Genomic DNA, 20,005 nt, shown 5'->3' with positions numbered 1-20,005 from the left:
ATATATGCGTATAATGTGGATTGGCAATAGGTGTGTATGGGGAGGGTTCACAAACGAAAAACTACTAACATTAAGGAATAACGTTTGGAACTCCATTCTATGTCTGAACTGGGTGCAAAAAACCTAAAACACCACTATGGGGAGATAAGGTATGCACACCAGTGACTATGGAAGGGGAATACATGGAATAGCAGAAACTGCTGTGTGAATACTGACATGAAAAATTCAATAGCTATGGCATTGCAGGTTCCATTTTTCACATTTCATTCTTACAAATAGCTATTGAATTTTTCATGTCAGTATTCACACAGCAGTTTCTGCTATTCCATGTATTCCCCTTCCATAGTCACTGGTGTGCATACCTTATCTCCCCATAGTGATGTTTTTTAGGTTTTTTGCACCCAGTTCAGACATAGAATGGAGTTCCAAACGTTATTCCTTAATGTTAGTAGTTTTTCGTTTGTGAACCCTCCCCATACACACCTATTGCCAATCCACATTATACGCATATATAGCCTGGGTCTCAGCGTCCCATACACGGTAAGTTTTTTAACTGCATGAGAGGACACACACAAGCTAGGGACCCCAACGTAGAGAAATACTTTGGCGTAGTGTTGGGGCTCTTCTGCATTGATCAATTCAGTAGCTAAATTTCTCTTTATTCATATATTCATGGTAGTAATGCAGGTTCCATTTTTCACATTTCATTCTTACAAATAGCTATTGAATTTTTCATGTCAGTATTCACACAGCAGTTTCTGCTATTCCATGTATTCCCCTTCCATAGTCACTGGTGTGCATACCTTATCTCCCCATAGTGATGTTTTTTAGGTTTTTTGCACCCAGTTCAGACATAGAATGGAGTTCCAAACGTTATTCCTTAATGTTAGTAGTTTTTCGTTTGTGAACCCTCCCCATACACACCTATTGCCAATCCACATTATACGCATATATAGCCTGGGTCTCAGCGTCCCATACACGGTAAGTTTTTTAACTGCATGAGAGGACACACACAAGCTAGGGACCCCAACGTAGAGAAATACTTTGGCGTAGTGTTGGGGCTCTTCTGCATTGATCAATTCAGTAGCTAAATTTCTCTTTATTCATATATTCATGGCAGTAATGCAGGTTCCATTTTTCACATTTCATTCTTACAAATAGCTATTGAATTTTTCATGTCAGTATTCACACAGCAGTTTCTGCTATTCCATGTATTCCCCTTCCATAGTCACTGGTGTGCATACCTTATCTCCCCATAGTGATGTTTTTTAGGTTTTTTGCACCCAGTTCAGACATAGAATGGAGTTCCAAACGTTATTCCTTAATGTTAGTAGTTTTTCGTTTGTGAACCCTCCCCATACACACCTATTGCCAATCCACATTATACGCATATATAGCCTGGGTCTCAGCGTCCCATACACGGTAAGTTTTTTAACTGCATGAGAGGACACACACAAGCTAGGGACCCCAACGTAGAGAAATACTTTGGCGTAGTGTTGGGGCTCTTCTGCATTGATCAATTCAGTAGCTAAATTTCTCTTTATTCATATATTCATGGCAGTAATGCAGGTTCCATTTTTCACATTTCATTCTTACAAATAGCTATTGAATTTTTCATGTCAGTATTCACACAGCAGTTTCTGCTATTCCATGTATTCCCCTTCCATAGTCACTGGTGTGCATACCTTATCTCCCCATAGTGATGTTTTTTAGGTTTTTTGCACCCAGTTCAGACATAGAATGGAGTTCCAAACGTTATTCCTTAATGTTAGTAGTTTTTCGTTTGTGAACCCTCCCCATACACACCTATTGCCAATCCACATTATACGCATATATAGCCTGGGTCTCAGCGTCCCATACACGGTAAGTTTTTTAACTGCATGAGAGGACACACACAAGCTAGGGACCCCAACGTAGAGAAATACTTTGGCGTAGTGTTGGGGCTCTTCTGCATTGATCAATTCAGTAGCTAAATTTCTCTTTATTCATATATTCATGGCAGTAATGCAGGTTCCATTTTTCACATTTCATTCTTACAAATAGCTATTGAATTTTTCATGTCAGTATTCACACAGCAGTTTCTGCTATTCCATGTATTCCCCTTCCATAGTCACTGGTGTGCATACCTTATCTCCCCATAGTGATGTTTTTTAGGTTTTTTGCACCCAGTTCAGACATAGAATGGAGTTCCAAACGTTATTCCTTAATGTTAGTAGTTTTTCGTTTGTGAACCCTCCCCATACACACCTATTGCCAATCCACATTATACGCATATATAGCCTGGGTCTCAGCGTCCCATACACGGTAAGTTTTTTAACTGCATGAGAGGACACACACAAGCTAGGGACCCCAACGTAGAGAAATACTTTGGCGTAGTGTTGGGGCTCTTCTGCATTGATCAATTCAGTAGCTAAATTTCTCTTTATTCATATATTCATGGCAGTAATGCAGGTTCCATTTTTCACATTTCATTCTTACAAATAGCTATTGAATTTTTCATGTCAGTATTCACACAGCAGTTTCTGCTATTCCATGTATTCCCCTTCCATAGTCACTGGTGTGCATACCTTATCTCCCCATAGTGATGTTTTTTAGGTTTTTTGCACCCAGTTCAGACATAGAATGGAGTTCCAAACGTTATTCCTTAATGTTAGTAGTTTTTCGTTTGTGAACCCTCCCCATACACACCTATTGCCAATCCACATTATACGCATATATAGCCTGGGTCTCAGCGTCCCATACACGGTAAGTTTTTTAACTGCATGAGAGGACACACACAAGCTAGGGACCCCAACGTAGAGAAATACTTTGGCGTAGTGTTGGGGCTCTTCTGCATTGATCAATTCAGTAGCTAAATTTCTCTTTATTCATATATTCATGGCAGTAATGCAGGTTCCATTTTTCACATTTCATTCTTACAAATAGCTATTGAATTTTTCATGTCAGTATTCACACAGCAGTTTCTGCTATTCCATGTATTCCCCTTCCATAGTCACTGGTGTGCATACCTTATCTCCCCATAGTGATGTTTTTTAGGTTTTTTGCACCCAGTTCAGACATAGAATGGAGTTCCAAACGTTATTCCTTAATGTTAGTAGTTTTTCGTTTGTGAACCCTCCCCATACACACCTATTGCCAATCCACATTATACGCATATATAGCCTGGGTCTCAGCGTCCCATACACGGTAAGTTTTTTAACTGCATGAGAGGACACACACAAGCTAGGGACCCCAACGTAGAGAAATACTTTGGCGTAGTGTTGGGGCTCTTCTGCATTGATCAATTCAGTAGCTAAATTTCTCTTTATTCATATATTCATGGCAGTAATGCAGGTTCCATTTTTCACATTTCATTCTTACAAATAGCTATTGAATTTTTCATGTCAGTATTCACACAGCAGTTTCTGCTATTCCATGTATTCCCCTTCCATAGTCACTGGTGTGCATACCTTATCTCCCCATAGTGATGTTTTTTAGGTTTTTTGCACCCAGTTCAGACATAGAATGGAGTTCCAAACGTTATTCCTTAATGTTAGTAGTTTTTCGTTTGTGAACCCTCCCCATACACACCTATTGCCAATCCACATTATACGCATATATAGCCTGGGTCTCAGCGTCCCATACACGGTAAGTTTTTTAACTGCATGAGAGGACACACACAAGCTAGGGACCCCAACGTAGAGAAATACTTTGGCGTAGTGTTGGGGCTCTTCTGCATTGATCAATTCAGTAGCTAAATTTCTCTTTATTCATATATTCATGGCAGTAATGCAGGTTCCATTTTTCACATTTCATTCTTACAAATAGCTATTGAATTTTTCATGTCAGTATTCACACAGCAGTTTCTGCTATTCCATGTATTCCCCTTCCATAGTCACTGGTGTGCATACCTTATCTCCCCATAGTGATGTTTTTTAGGTTTTTTGCACCCAGTTCAGACATAGAATGGAGTTCCAAACGTTATTCCTTAATGTTAGTAGTTTTTCGTTTGTGAACCCTCCCCATACACACCTATTGCCAATCCACATTATACGCATATATAGCCTGGGTCTCAGCGTCCCATACACGGTAAGTTTTTTAACTGCATGAGAGGACACACACAAGCTAGGGACCCCAACGTAGAGAAATACTTTGGCGTAGTGTTGGGGCTCTTCTGCATTGATCAATTCAGTAGCTAAATTTCTCTTTATTCATATATTCATGGCAGTAATGCAGGTTCCATTTTTCACATTTCATTCTTACAAATAGCTATTGAATTTTTCATGTCAGTATTCACACAGCAGTTTCTGCTATTCCATGTATTCCCCTTCCATAGTCACTGGTGTGCATACCTTATCTCCCCATAGTGATGTTTTTTAGGTTTTTTGCACCCAGTTCAGACATAGAATGGAGTTCCAAACGTTATTCCTTAATGTTAGTAGTTTTTCGTTTGTGAACCCTCCCCATACACACCTATTGCCAATCCACATTATACGCATATATAGCCTGGGTCTCAGCGTCCCATACACGGTAAGTTTTTTAACTGCATGAGAGGACACACACAAGCTAGGGACCCCAACGTAGAGAAATACTTTGGCGTAGTGTTGGGGCTCTTCTGCATTGATCAATTCAGTAGCTAAATTTCTCTTTATTCATATATTCATGGCAGTAATGCAGGTTCCATTTTTCACATTTCATTCTTACAAATAGCTATTGAATTTTTCATGTCAGTATTCACACAGCAGTTTCTGCTATTCCATGTATTCCCCTTCCATAGTCACTGGTGTGCATACCTTATCTCCCCATAGTGATGTTTTTTAGGTTTTTTGCACCCAGTTCAGACATAGAATGGAGTTCCAAACGTTATTCCTTAATGTTAGTAGTTTTTCGTTTGTGAACCCTCCCCATACACACCTATTGCCAATCCACATTATACGCATATATAGCCTGGGTCTCAGCGTCCCATACACGGTAAGTTTTTTAACTGCATGAGAGGACACACACAAGCTAGGGACCCCAACGTAGAGAAATACTTTGGCGTAGTGTTGGGGCTCTTCTGCATTGATCAATTCAGTAGCTAAATTTCTCTTTATTCATATATTCATGGCAGTAATGCAGGTTCCATTTTTCACATTTCATTCTTACAAATAGCTATTGAATTTTTCATGTCAGTATTCACACAGCAGTTTCTGCTATTCCATGTATTCCCCTTCCATAGTCACTGGTGTGCATACCTTATCTCCCCATAGTGATGTTTTTTAGGTTTTTTGCACCCAGTTCAGACATAGAATGGAGTTCCAAACGTTATTCCTTAATGTTAGTAGTTTTTCGTTTGTGAACCCTCCCCATACACACCTATTGCCAATCCACATTATACGCATATATAGCCTGGGTCTCAGCGTCCCATACACGGTAAGTTTTTTAACTGCATGAGAGGACACACACAAGCTAGGGACCCCAACGTAGAGAAATACTTTGGCGTAGTGTTGGGGCTCTTCTGCATTGATCAATTCAGTAGCTAAATTTCTCTTTATTCATATATTCATGGCAGTAATGCAGGTTCCATTTTTCACATTTCATTCTTACAAATAGCTATTGAATTTTTCATGTCAGTATTCACACAGCAGTTTCTGCTATTCCATGTATTCCCCTTCCATAGTCACTGGTGTGCATACCTTATCTCCCCATAGTGATGTTTTTTAGGTTTTTTGCACCCAGTTCAGACATAGAATGGAGTTCCAAACGTTATTCCTTAATGTTAGTAGTTTTTCGTTTGTGAACCCTCCCCATACACACCTATTGCCAATCCACATTATACGCATATATAGCCTGGGTCTCAGCGTCCCATACACGGTAAGTTTTTTAACTGCATGAGAGGACACACACAAGCTAGGGACCCCAACGTAGAGAAATACTTTGGCGTAGTGTTGGGGCTCTTCTGCATTGATCAATTCAGTAGCTAAATTTCTCTTTATTCATATATTCATGGCAGTAATGCAGGTTCCATTTTTCACATTTCATTCTTACAAATAGCTATTGAATTTTTCATGTCAGTATTCACACAGCAGTTTCTGCTATTCCATGTATTCCCCTTCCATAGTCACTGGTGTGCATACCTTATCTCCCCATAGTGATGTTTTTTAGGTTTTTTGCACCCAGTTCAGACATAGAATGGAGTTCCAAACGTTATTCCTTAATGTTAGTAGTTTTTCGTTTGTGAACCCTCCCCATACACACCTATTGCCAATCCACATTATACGCATATATAGCCTGGGTCTCAGCGTCCCATACACGGTAAGTTTTTTAACTGCATGAGAGGACACACACAAGCTAGGGACCCCAACGTAGAGAAATACTTTGGCGTAGTGTTGGGGCTCTTCTGCATTGATCAATTCAGTAGCTAAATTTCTCTTTATTCATATATTCATGGCAGTAATGCAGGTTCCATTTTTCACATTTCATTCTTACAAATAGCTATTGAATTTTTCATGTCAGTATTCACACAGCAGTTTCTGCTATTCCATGTATTCCCCTTCCATAGTCACTGGTGTGCATACCTTATCTCCCCATACCACCCATCTCTGACTGTTTACAAAAAACAGCACTTAATACTCTCCGCACATAAAATGCTGGAGCCTGCATCCAGGATTCACATCACTGAAACTATCAACCTTGGTGAAACATATCTCCCCTCCAGGATTTTACCAGTGACCATTTTACACCTTATAGAAGAACACACCTAACAAATTTAAATTCTTGACATAGATACAAATCAATGTTATCTTGAAATATGACAACTGATTGACATGTAACTCTTATGTAATACACAATTCTGTTAACAATATAGTATTCCTACAGAAAAATAAAAAGCAAAACTGTTGTCTAACCTCAGTAGATGTTTCATATTTCCTTCTTATGTCAGCGCCCAACATGAGGAATGAGAACTTACAGTGTTGAAAAAGTATTCATAGCCTGTGAACTTTTCCATATTTTTTCCCATTACATCCACAAACTTAAAAAAAAAAACACTGACAAGCAAAAGGGTAACAATTTTTTTAACTTTTGAATTTCATGCTCCATATCTCACCATCGCCTACAGCATTAAAGTGATGGTAGTATCGCATTCAAACACAATCATCTTGGCTATCTCATACATACATTTGACTTGCAACTATTTAGCATATGATTAGTTATGCAGATTCTTGTGAGGTCACTGTATTGTCACTGCTTCTAAAACTCTAAATTTTAATTTTTATAATTTGGTTACTATTTTGTAAATCCACCTTTGGTTTTCAACCCTGCCTGAATCCTTTTGGGCATGCTCTCGATCAAACTCAAGCATGTATCAACCAAAATCTGATCCCAGGTCTTTTCTAAACGTTCACAATGTTGGTGCATATTGATCATTTCCAGCTCACTTTTTTGTTTTTATGTAGTCTATTTTATTTAGTACAAATAGGGTGTGGCCTTCCCTCTCAGTGAGCTGGGCATTTTTATTCTGTGCATCCCATGGCTGTGTGTCCTGTTGGAACCCAGTCGCTCTCAGCCCTTATTCACATTGAGGCCTATTTTAGACCCATGATGAGGTTTTAATATTAGAGAGTGTAGGTACTGTTCCGACTGGGTACACTGTGATGTGGTGGGATGGCTTTATGCTTTTTTTTTTATCAAAACCAGTGTTTACTAAGTACCCTATGTTTATATACACTATGCTTTTATTTAGTTACAGCAGGGTATATGTTCATAATTTTTCCCTTGGTTTTTCTTTCCACAAGTGTTCAATTGGCATAAAGTGAACCTGTCAGATGCAATATACACCCAGAACCACAAGCAGTTCTGGGTGCATATTGCCAATTGCTGCCTAGCAGTCTCAGCCTATAGTAGCATAGATAAAGGGATCTTTAGAAAAAGTACTAGTCGTGAGGGCGTTACTTCCCATTACTAGTCGCCCCCCTTAACATGGTAGCATGCCTCTGTGGGTGAGCTACCATGCAAATGAATGCGCAGCGTCAGAGGCCTGGTTCTCGGCTAAGTGTGCATGGTGCACTACATGGGTTTGAAGCCATGACTCGTACACCCAGCGGTTATGCGCCCTATTAACCTGGTTGTACGAGTCCTGGCTTCAAACCCATGTAGTGCACATGCCCGACAGTCCGGGATCATGTGGACTGATAGGAATTCAGGACTCGGACGTGATTACAGCAGAGAGGTGAACACAACCATACTCTGATGCTGCACATTCATTAGCATGTTAGTACACCCACAAGGGCGTGCTAACATGCTATGGGGGTCGACTAGCCAGGGGAAGTAACATTAGCATATCATATAGGATCTTTAGAAATACTAAAGATCCCTTTATCTATGCTACTATAGGCTGAGACTGCTAGTCAGGGATTAGCAATATGCACCCAGAACTGCTTCTTGTTTTAGATGCATATTGCACCTAACAGATTCCCTCTAAGGTTTGGGGACTGCGGGGGACAATCCGGCATCTCTGCTTCATTGTCACTGAACCATTTCTTCGCCAATCTTGATGCTTCGGGTTGTTTTCCAGCTGCTCTGCCTTTTCATACCCATAGTACTTGAAAGTATATGAAGTAACTCATCTTGAAGGATACTCACATACAGCGCATCACTGACACAACCATTGCCCCGGTCAAGCATTCAATGCCTTTGGCTATGAAATAACCCCATATCATCCGGCTTCCTCCACCAAACGTGACAGTTGCTTCTATTTCTTGATACAATAGTGCCTTTTTCCCTTGCTTCCTACAGACCCATTAGCACTTATCAGAGCCTAGTCTATTGACTTTCATCTCAAAACTGCAAATTATCTATTTGCAATCTTCTACTGTCCACTTTTCGTATATTTTTGCAAACTCAAGAAGACACTTGTTATGACGATATTAAAGTAAAGGCTTGTTCACTTTTTTTCGGGCGACCATTCCAGACTTGTGCGTCAAACAATGCTTGCATGAACGTCTGTCATCTCACTACCATGTTTCCTCGAAAATAAGCCCTACCCCAAAAATAAGCCCTAGCAAGATTTTCGGCCTTTTCGGAGTAAAGGGGGCTTTACAAGCTACGATATCGTTAATGTTTTGTCGTCGGGGTCAAGTTGTTAGTGACGCACATCCGGCGTCATTAACGATATCGCAGCGTGTGACACTGACCAGCGACCTAAAGCGACCTCAAAAATGGTGAAAAGCGTTCACCATGGAGAGGTCGTCCCAAACTCAAAAATCGGTAAGGGTTGTTTATGCAGGTGGTTCGTCGCTCCTGCGGCAGTACACATCGCTATGTGTGACACCGCAGGAGCGAGGAACGTCCCCTTACTTGCCGCCGGCCACAATGCGGAAGGAAGGAGGTGGGCAGGATGTTACGTCCTGCTCATCTCCGCCCCTCCGCTTTGATTGGCCGGCCGCTTAGTGACGTTGCGGTGACGTCGCTGTGATGCCGAACGTCCCTCCCCCTTGAAGGAGGGATTGTTCGGCAGTCACAGCGACGACGACGACCAGGTAAGTACGTGTGACGCTGCCGTAGCGATAATGTTCGCTACGGCAGCGATCACAAACAATCGCATGCGCGACGGGGGCGGGTACTTACACGCTCGCTATCGCTACAAATTGCTAGCGATATCGCTACCATGTAAAGCCCCCTTTAGGCTTAAACATAAGTCCTACCCCCAAAATAAGCCCAAGTTGCAGTTCAATAATGAAGTGCCCATGCAGCTAAAAAGTTAAAGAATGCTGAAAGACATTTCATTATAGAAAGCAGACACCCCCAAAAGAGAGAAGAAAGAAAACAGAAGACCCCGCAATCATACTCACCAGACACTGAACGGGAGGACCTGCTGTGGAACTATCGAGGACCTTCGGTGGAACGCACACACATACACATCGGTGATACCTTACTGCTCTGGGGACCTGGGATTCAGAGGAATGCAAGGACTTGCGGTGGAATGCATCGAGGACTTGCGGTGGAACGTAGTGATGCATTCCACCACAGGTCTTCGTGCTCTACTGCACTACGTCCCAAGTCCTCCTGACGACCAGAAGCAAGACGGTATTATTGGATGTTGTGTGTGTGTGTGTGTGTGTGTGTGCGATGTGATGTGTGTGTGCCAGTCAGAAGCAGGGAAGGACCAGTGTGGAGCAAACCTGCTGTTAGCACCCGCTGTAAATCGCAGGAGGACCTGGGAGCGACTCAGATGTCCAGGATCTGGTAAGTAGGATTCTCCAAAAACGGGGGTGGAGGGGTGGGAGGAGGGTCTGCCCTTTCTGGGGGGCAAACTTAACCCAACTCGTGTTTCCCGGAAATAAGGGCTACCCTAAAAATAAGCCCTAGCACATTTTTCGGGGAAAAAAATAATAGAAGACAATGTCTTATTTTCAGGGAAACATGGTATTACGAAGCATAGAAGTCACCTCCACTGCAGTGTTTGTCACACCAGAAAGGATAGACCATGTCATGAGCCGACTTGTGGATGCCAATATTTTGCCTGGGCGTCCACCTCTTGGCTTTTGAATGAATGGATGGACTTCATTTCGTATTCTTACAATTGTCATGGCACGCACATTATGCAATTTGACAGTTCTGTCGTCTGGCCAGATGAGACCAAAGTAGAACTTTTCGGGCCAAATGCGAATGCTATGTGTGGTGAAAAACTAACACTGCACATCACCCTAAAAACACCATAGGTGCGACATTAGAAACGTTAAAACTCAGAGCAAGTTGTAGACTGTAAAACAGTTCTGGAAATACAGTAAGGAATTGAAACTGCAATTCAAGCTCACCACTAGCAAACTTAAAATCATAATATCCATGTGAAAGGTATCCATAAACACTAATGTCTTGCATATTGTTTTCCCATTGGGAAAATATAAAGATAACTATTTGGTACACCAGATAAAGGCTTTAGTAATTTCTTACTGTTACATAGCGATGGATTTGTTCATAAAGCCAACTTATATACTGGCATGAATCCGGTTACTAATAAAATGTCCATAACAAGTAACATAATCAAACATGACATGTGAATATGAATCACATTTGCTTCTAATGTTTGCAATAAAGAGTTAATTTAAGGCATTACCTTGTTGTAAAGCCTGGCAGCCAGCCCACGCTGTAGTACCCTCTCCCGAAAATTGACGGCTTTTAAAAAGAATATCAAGTTGCTGATTTTATCTGAACTGATTGCCAAGATACTGGAGGAGAAAAAAACACCATGGTTAGCTACAATATGAAACTAAATATGAAGGCTAGATAAAAAAAATAATATGTATATAATTAGAAATTTACTACCCCCAGCTGCAGTTCAACACACATTGAATGAAACCATAAGTACAAGTTAACTATTATATTTCTCAATATATAGTTTTCAATTTATGAATATAGTATAATTACACGGAGAACACAACGCACAATTTTTGAGTACTAATCATTAAAGAAGTTGTCCAGTTACCAAAACTGATTTTTTTTTTCTGATAAATCTTGCTAATATGTGCCCCTCAACACATCTATTATGTTTTTTCAGCAAAATTAGGTTTTATTGTGCACTAGCAGCACATGCTCATTGCTGGCTCCAGCTCTGATGGGGTTAATCTCTCCTCTGACTTCCTGTGTTCAGTTCCTACAAGTTCCAGAATTCTTTGTGGCTCTAGGGCGGTGTCTAGCTTATCTAATACACCCCCCTCAGATCTCCACCCAAAGCCTCCTCCCTGCCTCTTCCCTGGGTGGATGAGAGAAATCACAGAGACATCCGAAGCTGCCAGCTCTGCACACAACCAGGGGAAGAAAGTGTGTGTGAGTGTGTGTGTGTTTTTGTGAGTGTTTGTGCGTGAGTGTGAGTGAGTGAGTGAGTGTGTGTGTGTATACACAGAAATTATGATTATTCGCCGGCGCAACATGTGAAAAAAATAATTGTGGAAAAAAAAGTGATGGGGTGATGAGATTGCTTTTTTCCCTCTTGCCTAGTCTGTGTGTCGTCCATATCATCCGCAAACCGCATATGACCGGATCCTGTGGATTAAATGTGCAGCGCATGCAACCGTTATTTTACCGGATCTTTCTGCAGCGGGACACAGAATTTATCGGCCGGCGCTGGAGTCAGCTGACTCCTGATCTCACAGCCCGCACACGCTGCAATGGCTCCAGGTGGGCTCATTCACATGACCGTTCCGTTTGTCCTGGTCAGTTCCTGTTTTTTTGCGGCCCCACAGACAGGACCATCTTTTCAATGTCTTTTGTGTAGGATCGGATGGCACGCGGTAGCACTTCCATGTGCATCCGATCCTACAAAAAAAAAAAACACATCGGATGCCGTATGTCCGCTCCGTTATTATGGAACATGTCCTATTCTGTTCCGTAATAACGAACCGTGACTCAATACAAGTCAATGGGTCCGCAAAATTCCCGGAAGCAACACGGAAGCACTTCCATGTGACTTCCGTTGGGTGCCCGTGCAGTCAGTGTCCCGCTCCAGCCCCAGCCCCGCGGCTGCCCGCTCAGCAGTGTCAGCAGCGGCCCGCACTGCAGTGTCAGCAGCCGCGGGGATGACAAGCACTACCGTCAGGAGGTTAGTAAGTTCATTACATACGGTGATGAAGTCCTGCCCTCCTGACGTCAGCGGTCGTCACTGCCTTCTATGCCCGCCGCTTGTCACATCACCTCTCGCTGTCGACCCGAGACTGTGACTAGTGGTGACGTCACGGGCCGCTCGCGATACTTGGTTTGTGAAGGCGGTGGTCATTGAACTCGGTGACAGCGCTGCTGTCAGGAGTTCAGCGATCATCGCAGGTAATATACCTCGCTAACCTCCTGATAGCAGCACTCGTCATGCCCTGAAGTGACCTGGGCTGACCTATTGATGTTAGCTCAGGTCACTGCACGTCTCTCCCAGCAAATAGGGAACATTCTGTTCTTCATTGACTGGGACATTGACTATGGTATGGATCATCGTGGGACCCCCTTGTATTACACCAGACCTGGATTTGTTTTTCTTTCTAATAAATTGGTGAAAGAGGGAATGTGTTGGGGACTGTTTTTTCAAATAAAAATGTGTTTGTTGTTTATTTTTTTTTTTTTTTATTACTGCCTGGGTTGGTGATGTCGGGTATCTGATACACGCCTGACATCACTAACTCCAGGGCTTGATGCCAAGTGACATTACACATCTGGTATTAACCCCATATATTACCCCGTTTGCCACCGCACCAGGGCAACGGGATGAGCTGGCGCGAAGCACCAGGACTGGCACATCTAATGGATGCGCTACTTCTGGGGCGGCTGCAGCCTGCTATTTTTAGGCTGGGGAGTGTCCAATAACGGAGAACCTCCCTAGTCTGAGAATACCAGACCACAGCTGTCCGCTTTACCTTGGCTGGTGATCCAATTTCGGGGGACCCCGTGTTTTTTGTTTTAAATTATTTAGTTAATTTAAAATAACAGTGTGGGGGGGCCTCTGTTTTGGATTACCAGCCAAGGTGAAGCTGCCAGCTGTGGTTTGCAGGCTGCAGCCGTTTGCTTTACCCTAGCTGGCTACAAAAGATAGGGGGACCGCATGTCATTTTTTTTTTATTTAATTATTTTTTGGCTAAATACAAGACTAAGCACCTTAGTGCCACATGACAGTCACAAAAGGGTGCTAGCTTAGAATATGCAGGGGGGTAGGACATTATATATGTCTTTCTTATCTATCTATCTATCCAGCCCTCTATTCATTCATTCATTCATTCATTCATCCATCCCTCTATACCTCTGTCTCTATATCTATCTATCCATCTCTATATCTACTCATCTATTTATCTTTCTTGCTGCTTCCGTTTTTTTGCGGTCCGCAAAAAAACCCGGAAGGCACGCAGATGTCACACGGATGCCACTAGGATGCATCCGTGAAACAAAAGGACCGTTTTTTGTGGCCCGCAAAAACGTAACGGTCATGTGAATGTAGCCTTAACAGCAGTCGCTGCCTGCTGCCGATCACATGTGACCATGTGCAGGCTGTGTGTGCGGGCTGTGTGTACAGGAGTTCAGCTGAGTTCAGATCAGCTGACTCAAGTGTCGGCCGATCAGGCTGGGGCAACACGGGGATTACTGCGATCCCCTCGCATTACACTCGGCTCACGCTCAGTACAGCAGAGCTGAGTGTCATGCGTGTGTCCCTGCGACTGAGGTCCGACTGTGCGAGCAGACCTCAGCTGCGGGGGGCGGTCCGCCACTCGAGGGGTGGGCCAGCACTGAGGAGGGGTGGGAGGGATTTCTCTCCCTCTCTCCTCCGTAGTCCACCGATGTACCGCAAGTGCAGTGTGATTTTTCTCTCACCACATACACTTGAATGGGTAAAAGAGAGAGTCTTGCATTACAGTTGCAGCATGCTGCGATTGTTTTCTCGGTCCAATTAGGGCGGAGAAAATAATCACTCATGTGCGCTAACACACAGGCTAATATTGGTCCGAGTGGAATGCGATGTTTTATCGCACTCCACTCGCACTGTGTTTCTCGCCGTGTGGCTTAGACCTTACTTGTTCTATGTCCCCCTGCATCCATCGCAGCGTGTGCAGGCTGGAGTTCAGCTGCGTTCAGATCAGCTGACTCCAGTGCTGGAGTGAACTCCACTGACCTCACAGCCCGTACACGCTGCAATGGATGCAGGGGGACACAGAACAAGTAATCGGCCGACACTGGAGTCATCTGATTACTTGGGATGAATTGAGCAGTAAAATGCTTTGGTGCTCGATGGGCAAAGCCCATGTCAATTTTTTTTTAAAAAATTCACTTAAAAAAAACCAAACAAACAAAAAATCACATTGTTTGTGGGCTCCCGCTGCATTTTCTATTGTTAAGGGTAACCCAAGCAGCTACTGGCTGCTAACCCCCGCTGCTTGGTGTTACTTTCACTGGCAATAGAAATCCAGGGAAGCATTTTTTTTTTTATAAAAGGTTTTTGCCTGAAAACTATTTTAAAAAAATGATGTGGGCTTCGCCATATTTTTGTAGGTACAGCAGGCAGCTACGGGCTGCCCCCAACCCCCAGCTGCCTATTTGTACTCGGCTGGAAACCAAAAGTATAGAGAAGCCCTTTATTTTTTTATTTCATGAATTTCATGAAATAATTAAAAAAAAAAAATGACATGGGCTTCGTCGAATTTTTGAGTCCAGCCAGGTACAACTAGGCAGCTGGGGATTGGAATCCGCAGTGAAGGGTGCCCAAACTTTCTGGGCTCCCCTGCTGCGAATTGCAGTCCACAGCCGCCCCAGAAAATGGCGCTTTCATAGAAGCGCCATCTTCTGGCGCTGTATCCAACTCTTCCAGTGGCCCTGGTGGCAGGTGGCACGCTGGGTAATAAGGGGTTAATACCAGCTATGTTTTACCAGCTGGTATAAAGCCCGAGATTCTTAATGTCAGGCCAAGTTTGACCTGGCCATTAAGAATCTCCAATAAAGGGTTTAAAAAAAAAAAAAAAAGACCACACAGAGAAAAATACTTTATTAGAAATAAATACACAGACACAGTAGGGACTCCATGTTTATTACTCCCTCTCACCCCTCCACGATGGAGAGATTTCTGTACTGACCATGCCAGGAGAGAGCGAGGGAAAAGAGAGAGAGTGAGGGGGGGAGGAAAAGAAAGCGAGGGGGGAGGAAAAGAGAGCGGGGGGAGGAAAAGAGAGCGAGGGGGGGAGGAAAAGAGAGCGAGGGGGGGAGGAAAAGAGAGCGAGGGGGGAGGAAAAGAGAGCGAGGGGGGGAGGAAAAGAGCGAGGGGGGAGGAAAAGAGAGCGCGGGGGGAAGGAAAAGAGCGCGGGGGGAAGGGGGGAAGGAAAAGAGAGCAAGGGGGGGGAAGAGAGCGAGGGGGGGAGGAAAAGAGAGCGAGGGGGGGAGGAAAAGAGAGCGAGGGGGGGAGGAAAAGAAAGCGCGGGGGGAGGAAAAGAGAGCGCGGGGGGGAAGGAAAAGAGAGTGCGGGGGGAAAGGAAAAGAGAGCGCGGGGGGAAAGGAAAAGAGAGCGAGTGGGGGAGGAAAAGAGCGAGTGGGGGAGGAAAAGAGAGCGAGGGGCGGAGGAAAAGAGCGAGGGGGGAGGAAAAGAGTGCGGGGGGGAGGAAAAGAGAGCACAGGGGGGAGGAAAAGAGCGAGGGGGGGGAGAGAGCGAGGGGGGGGAAGAGAGCGAGGGAAAAGAGAGGGGAGAGGAGAGAGGGATAAGAGGGGGGCAGAGAAGAGGGGGAAGAGGGGAGGGGGAGAAGAGTGGGGAGAGAGAAGAGAGTGGGGAAAGAACGGGAGGGGCAGAGGTGCTCTGTTACCAACTGTCTCCACTCTGTGACTTGTGGTGCAGGTGACAGAGTGCAGACAGTTGGTCCCATGCAGCAGGACAGATGGCAGAGCACAGCGGTGACATGCCTGTCAGTGTCTTGCTGCGTCCTGCAGTGCTGCTGGGAGGAGCACGTGATCACACTGCCCGACACCGGCCGCTCTCCTGACATCGCAGCAGAGCGGGCGGGTGGACAGTGTGATCACATACTTACGTGCAGGGGGGATTCAGCTGAAGAACCCCCCCCTGTACTGCACACTGGCGCCCCGTGCCTCACCATCTGCAGGACGCCGGCTCCACAGTGACGTCCTCCGGCTCCTCCCCTCGATGCTGGGCTGTGATGTGCGGTAGTTACCGCCCACAGCCCTGTCACTCAATCTGAGTGGTGCCAGCCTCCTCTGACGTACCCGTCCAGTTTGAGAGCCCGGAAATGCCGGGATGTCAGAGGATGCTGGCGGCCACAGCTCCAGGGGGTCATGTGACCGGCACTGAGCGTGCAGGATAGTGCCGCTCAGTGCCAGAACTGGAAACAGAAGCCAAAGGAGAAAACGCCTAGAAAGGTAAGTAGAACTCATACAGAAAATAAAAAAAATGGGTGAACCACCCCTTTAATACAGTATCTAACAAAGGACACATGAAAGCCACAGTCACTGGTTTTAACTCACAAATACTGATAATTCAAAAAAATTATTACAATAGTCATATGTAATTGAGACCTTAAAGGGGTTTGTAGGTTTTTCCAGAAAGTCTGCAGTCACTATGTGACTGTAGACTTGAGAATCCTCATCACGCACAGTGAGGGTTCTCCGATGTCGGCAGAGGGATAGTGGTCACATGACTATAAGCATGCCATATGCATACTTCCGGCCACATTCAGACTAGACGTGTACAGACTTGCTAAATACAAGTTAAAGGGAACCTGTCATCAGAAATTTTGCTTTAAACCTAAAAGTTTCCCCCTCTGCAGCTCCTGGGCTGCATTCTAGCAAGGTTCCTGTACTTTTTGTGGCCCCTTTTAAACCAAATTAAATACTTTATAAACTTGTACCTTTTGCTATGTAAATTTTGTAAATCGTCCATGGGGGCGGGCTCTCTGCTGACCGTTGCAGTTCCTCCAGCAGATTTACGCCGCCCCCCAATGCTGAATTTCATATCTCAGGACGCCGCCCCTGGGCGCCCGTGGTCCCGTGCATGCGCTGTGCGACTGTAGCGGGACTATGCACTGTGTGCACGTGTGACCGCTGGTGACGTTTTGCGAAGGCACGAGGTTATGAGCGGCGTTGTGAGTGTCATCAGCAAGTGCCGTCCATAACCTCGTGACCGCACTTTCCCCTCTTCCTCCAGCGTTCTGCGCAAGCGCTTGCTTGCCAGATGACCGGACGTCACCTCTTTCCCATCTTGCCCTGCTGCAGGGTAAGATGGGAAGAAGATGACGTCGGGGCATTTGGCCGGCGAGCGCTTGCGCAGAACGCTGGAGGCATTGGGGGAAAGCGCGTCCACGAGATTATGGGCGGGCATTTGCGATGCAATCACAGCGCCGCCCATAATCTCGTGCTTGTGACACACGTCACCAGCGATCCTGGCGTGGGCAGCACCTCGGGCGCAGTGGGCGGCGTCCTGATGGATGAAATGGAGCGTGGGGGGACGGCGTCAATGTGCAGGAGGGACAGCAACGGTCAGCAGAGAGCCCGCCCCCATGGACGATTTACAAAATTTACATAGCAAAAGGTACAAGTTTATAAAGAATTTAATTGGGTTTAAAAGGGGCCACAAAAAGTACAGGAACCTCTCCAGAATGCAGCCCAGGAGCTGCAGAGGGGGAAACTTTTAGGTTTCAAGCTAAATTTCTGATGACAGGTTCCCTGATAACACCTCTAATCACAGCTTAGAAAAAAGGATCCGCAAAACACCATAGGTAATATCACAGACGACCCTGCTTCCTTTCCCTTTACAAAGACATTTGCACATGTTCATTAGATTCTTAAATGAAAAAGAAAGATGAGGTCAAAATGTTTTCCTTGCATCCTGCGTACATGTGAATTTACTAAAACAAAAGAAAATTAGAGTCTAAAGAAATGCCGTGGTCAGTATGAAAATTGTAAGATTTCTAATTTTTATTTCAAAGATTGTAATATGGAAAAAAGAACATTGGCAAAAAAAACCTGTTAAATACAAAATTTATTTAAATAACTAGTAATATTTTGATGACATTCCCCATACCAAAAATAAATAAAAATAAAATAAGAAATGTCTACTAATAAACTTGTACATCATTCCATTCAGTAATTTGTTAGTGATTAAAGGGGTTATCTGTCTTATTTTGCCTTTCTTTTGTCATTTCACAATTGGGCTACATTGGGGCAGGTAAGTAGATAGCAACTACCTACCTGCCCTGCATTCAGCCCCTCTCCCCAGCATACAGCGGTCATGTGACTGCTCCCACCGTGATTTTGCTGCTTCCTATGACGTCATGTCAACAGGAAGGTACTGAAGAAAGAATTGTATTGCCGCGCTACCACCAATGCAAAAAAGTGTTGATTAATATTAGTAATTTATTTTACAGGTCGACGCGTTTCTGGGATAAAGTCCCCTTCCTCAGGACCATGGAAATCAACAACAGTCATGTCAACAGGGGCAGGAGCTTGTTTATGGGCATCACAGTCGACAACATGATGCTGCCCTGCTGGGTGGATACCGTGCGTGGATTCCCCGCCCCCCTTTCCCACACCCTACCACACATTCCGTAGTGCAGTGGTGTCAAAGACGCTGCCGGTAAGCTGCGTGTGGCGCCTGAAGCTGCTTGTGGCGCGCAGGCCAACAGACCCCTTGTTGATCGCTGCCTGTGCTGAGGCTGCGTAGTCAGTGCTTTATATCAGAGGACAGATTCCCAAGCACTGCGCAGGACCGAGCTCTGTATACAGCTACTGCAATGATCAGCCGCCAGCCAATCAGATGTCAGCAACTGATCACTGGAGAATCTACATAGAGAGCTCAGCCCTGTTCAGCGCCCGGGAATCTATCCTCTGATATAAAGCGCTGTCAGCTGTGGCCCCTGATGCTGCTTGCAGCGCATAGGCCCATGGCCCCTTTGCTGATCACTGCCTGTGCTGGGGCCACTCAGTCAGTGCTTTATATCAGAAGGCAGATTCCCTGACGCTGCTCAGACGCGAGCTCTGTATACAGCTACTGCAATGATCAGTCGCCAACCAATCAGAGGCCAGCAGCGGATCACTGTAGAATCTGCATAGAGAGCGCGTCCCTGTGCAGCGCCCGGGAATCTGTCCTCTGATATAAAGCGCTGTCAGCTACTGCATTGGCAGTGGTCATCAAAGGGGCTGCAGCCGCAAGAAGCAAACAGGCCACCGAGGGAACGAGGAAAGGTGAGAAGGATTTGTCTTTGTTTTTTTTTTGCGTGTGTGAAGAATGGCACAATATGGGATACTACTACAAGAAGGCCCCATGGGGACATTACTATAGGATGAGCAGAAGGATGGGGCACAATACTATAGGATGGGTGCAATACTATAGGATAGGCACGTTTATTACAAGATGGACGCAAGGATGGGGCACATTATTACATTATATGTGCCCATGTTGTCCTCTCCTAGAGGTCTGTGCTGGGCAGACTACTGACAGCCAATGAGTGTGCAGAGGGCGGGGCTGGACAGTGAGGCTGGGCAGTGCCAGCCCTGACTGTAAAGTTTGGCATAGGAAGATTTTATGTTT

At 44.7% G+C, this 20,005-nt stretch overlaps 1 protein-coding gene across 3 annotated transcripts in view; it reads right to left on the bottom strand.

Annotated features, from left to right (window-relative positions):
- The window catches only part of ACOXL (acyl-CoA oxidase like), a 483,610-nt gene that overhangs the window by 142,564 nt on the left and 321,041 nt on the right, over window positions 1-20,005 (bottom strand). For all 3 annotated transcript variants that reach the window (XM_075338173.1, XM_075338174.1, XM_075338175.1), the window contains exon 15: window positions 11,075-11,186. In XM_075338173.1, coding sequence (XP_075194288.1) covers window positions 11,075-11,186 — 112 coding nt within the window. The remainder of the gene's footprint in view (window positions 1-11,074; window positions 11,187-20,005) is intronic.

Source organism: Anomaloglossus baeobatrachus, chromosome 3 (genome assembly GCF_048569485.1).
Source record: "Anomaloglossus baeobatrachus isolate aAnoBae1 chromosome 3, aAnoBae1.hap1, whole genome shotgun sequence".
In the NCBI taxonomy this organism is placed as follows: domain Eukaryota; kingdom Metazoa; phylum Chordata; class Amphibia; order Anura; family Aromobatidae; genus Anomaloglossus; species Anomaloglossus baeobatrachus.
Note: the sequence above shows the minus strand (reverse complement) of the source record. Positions and strands in the feature narration are given on the sequence as shown.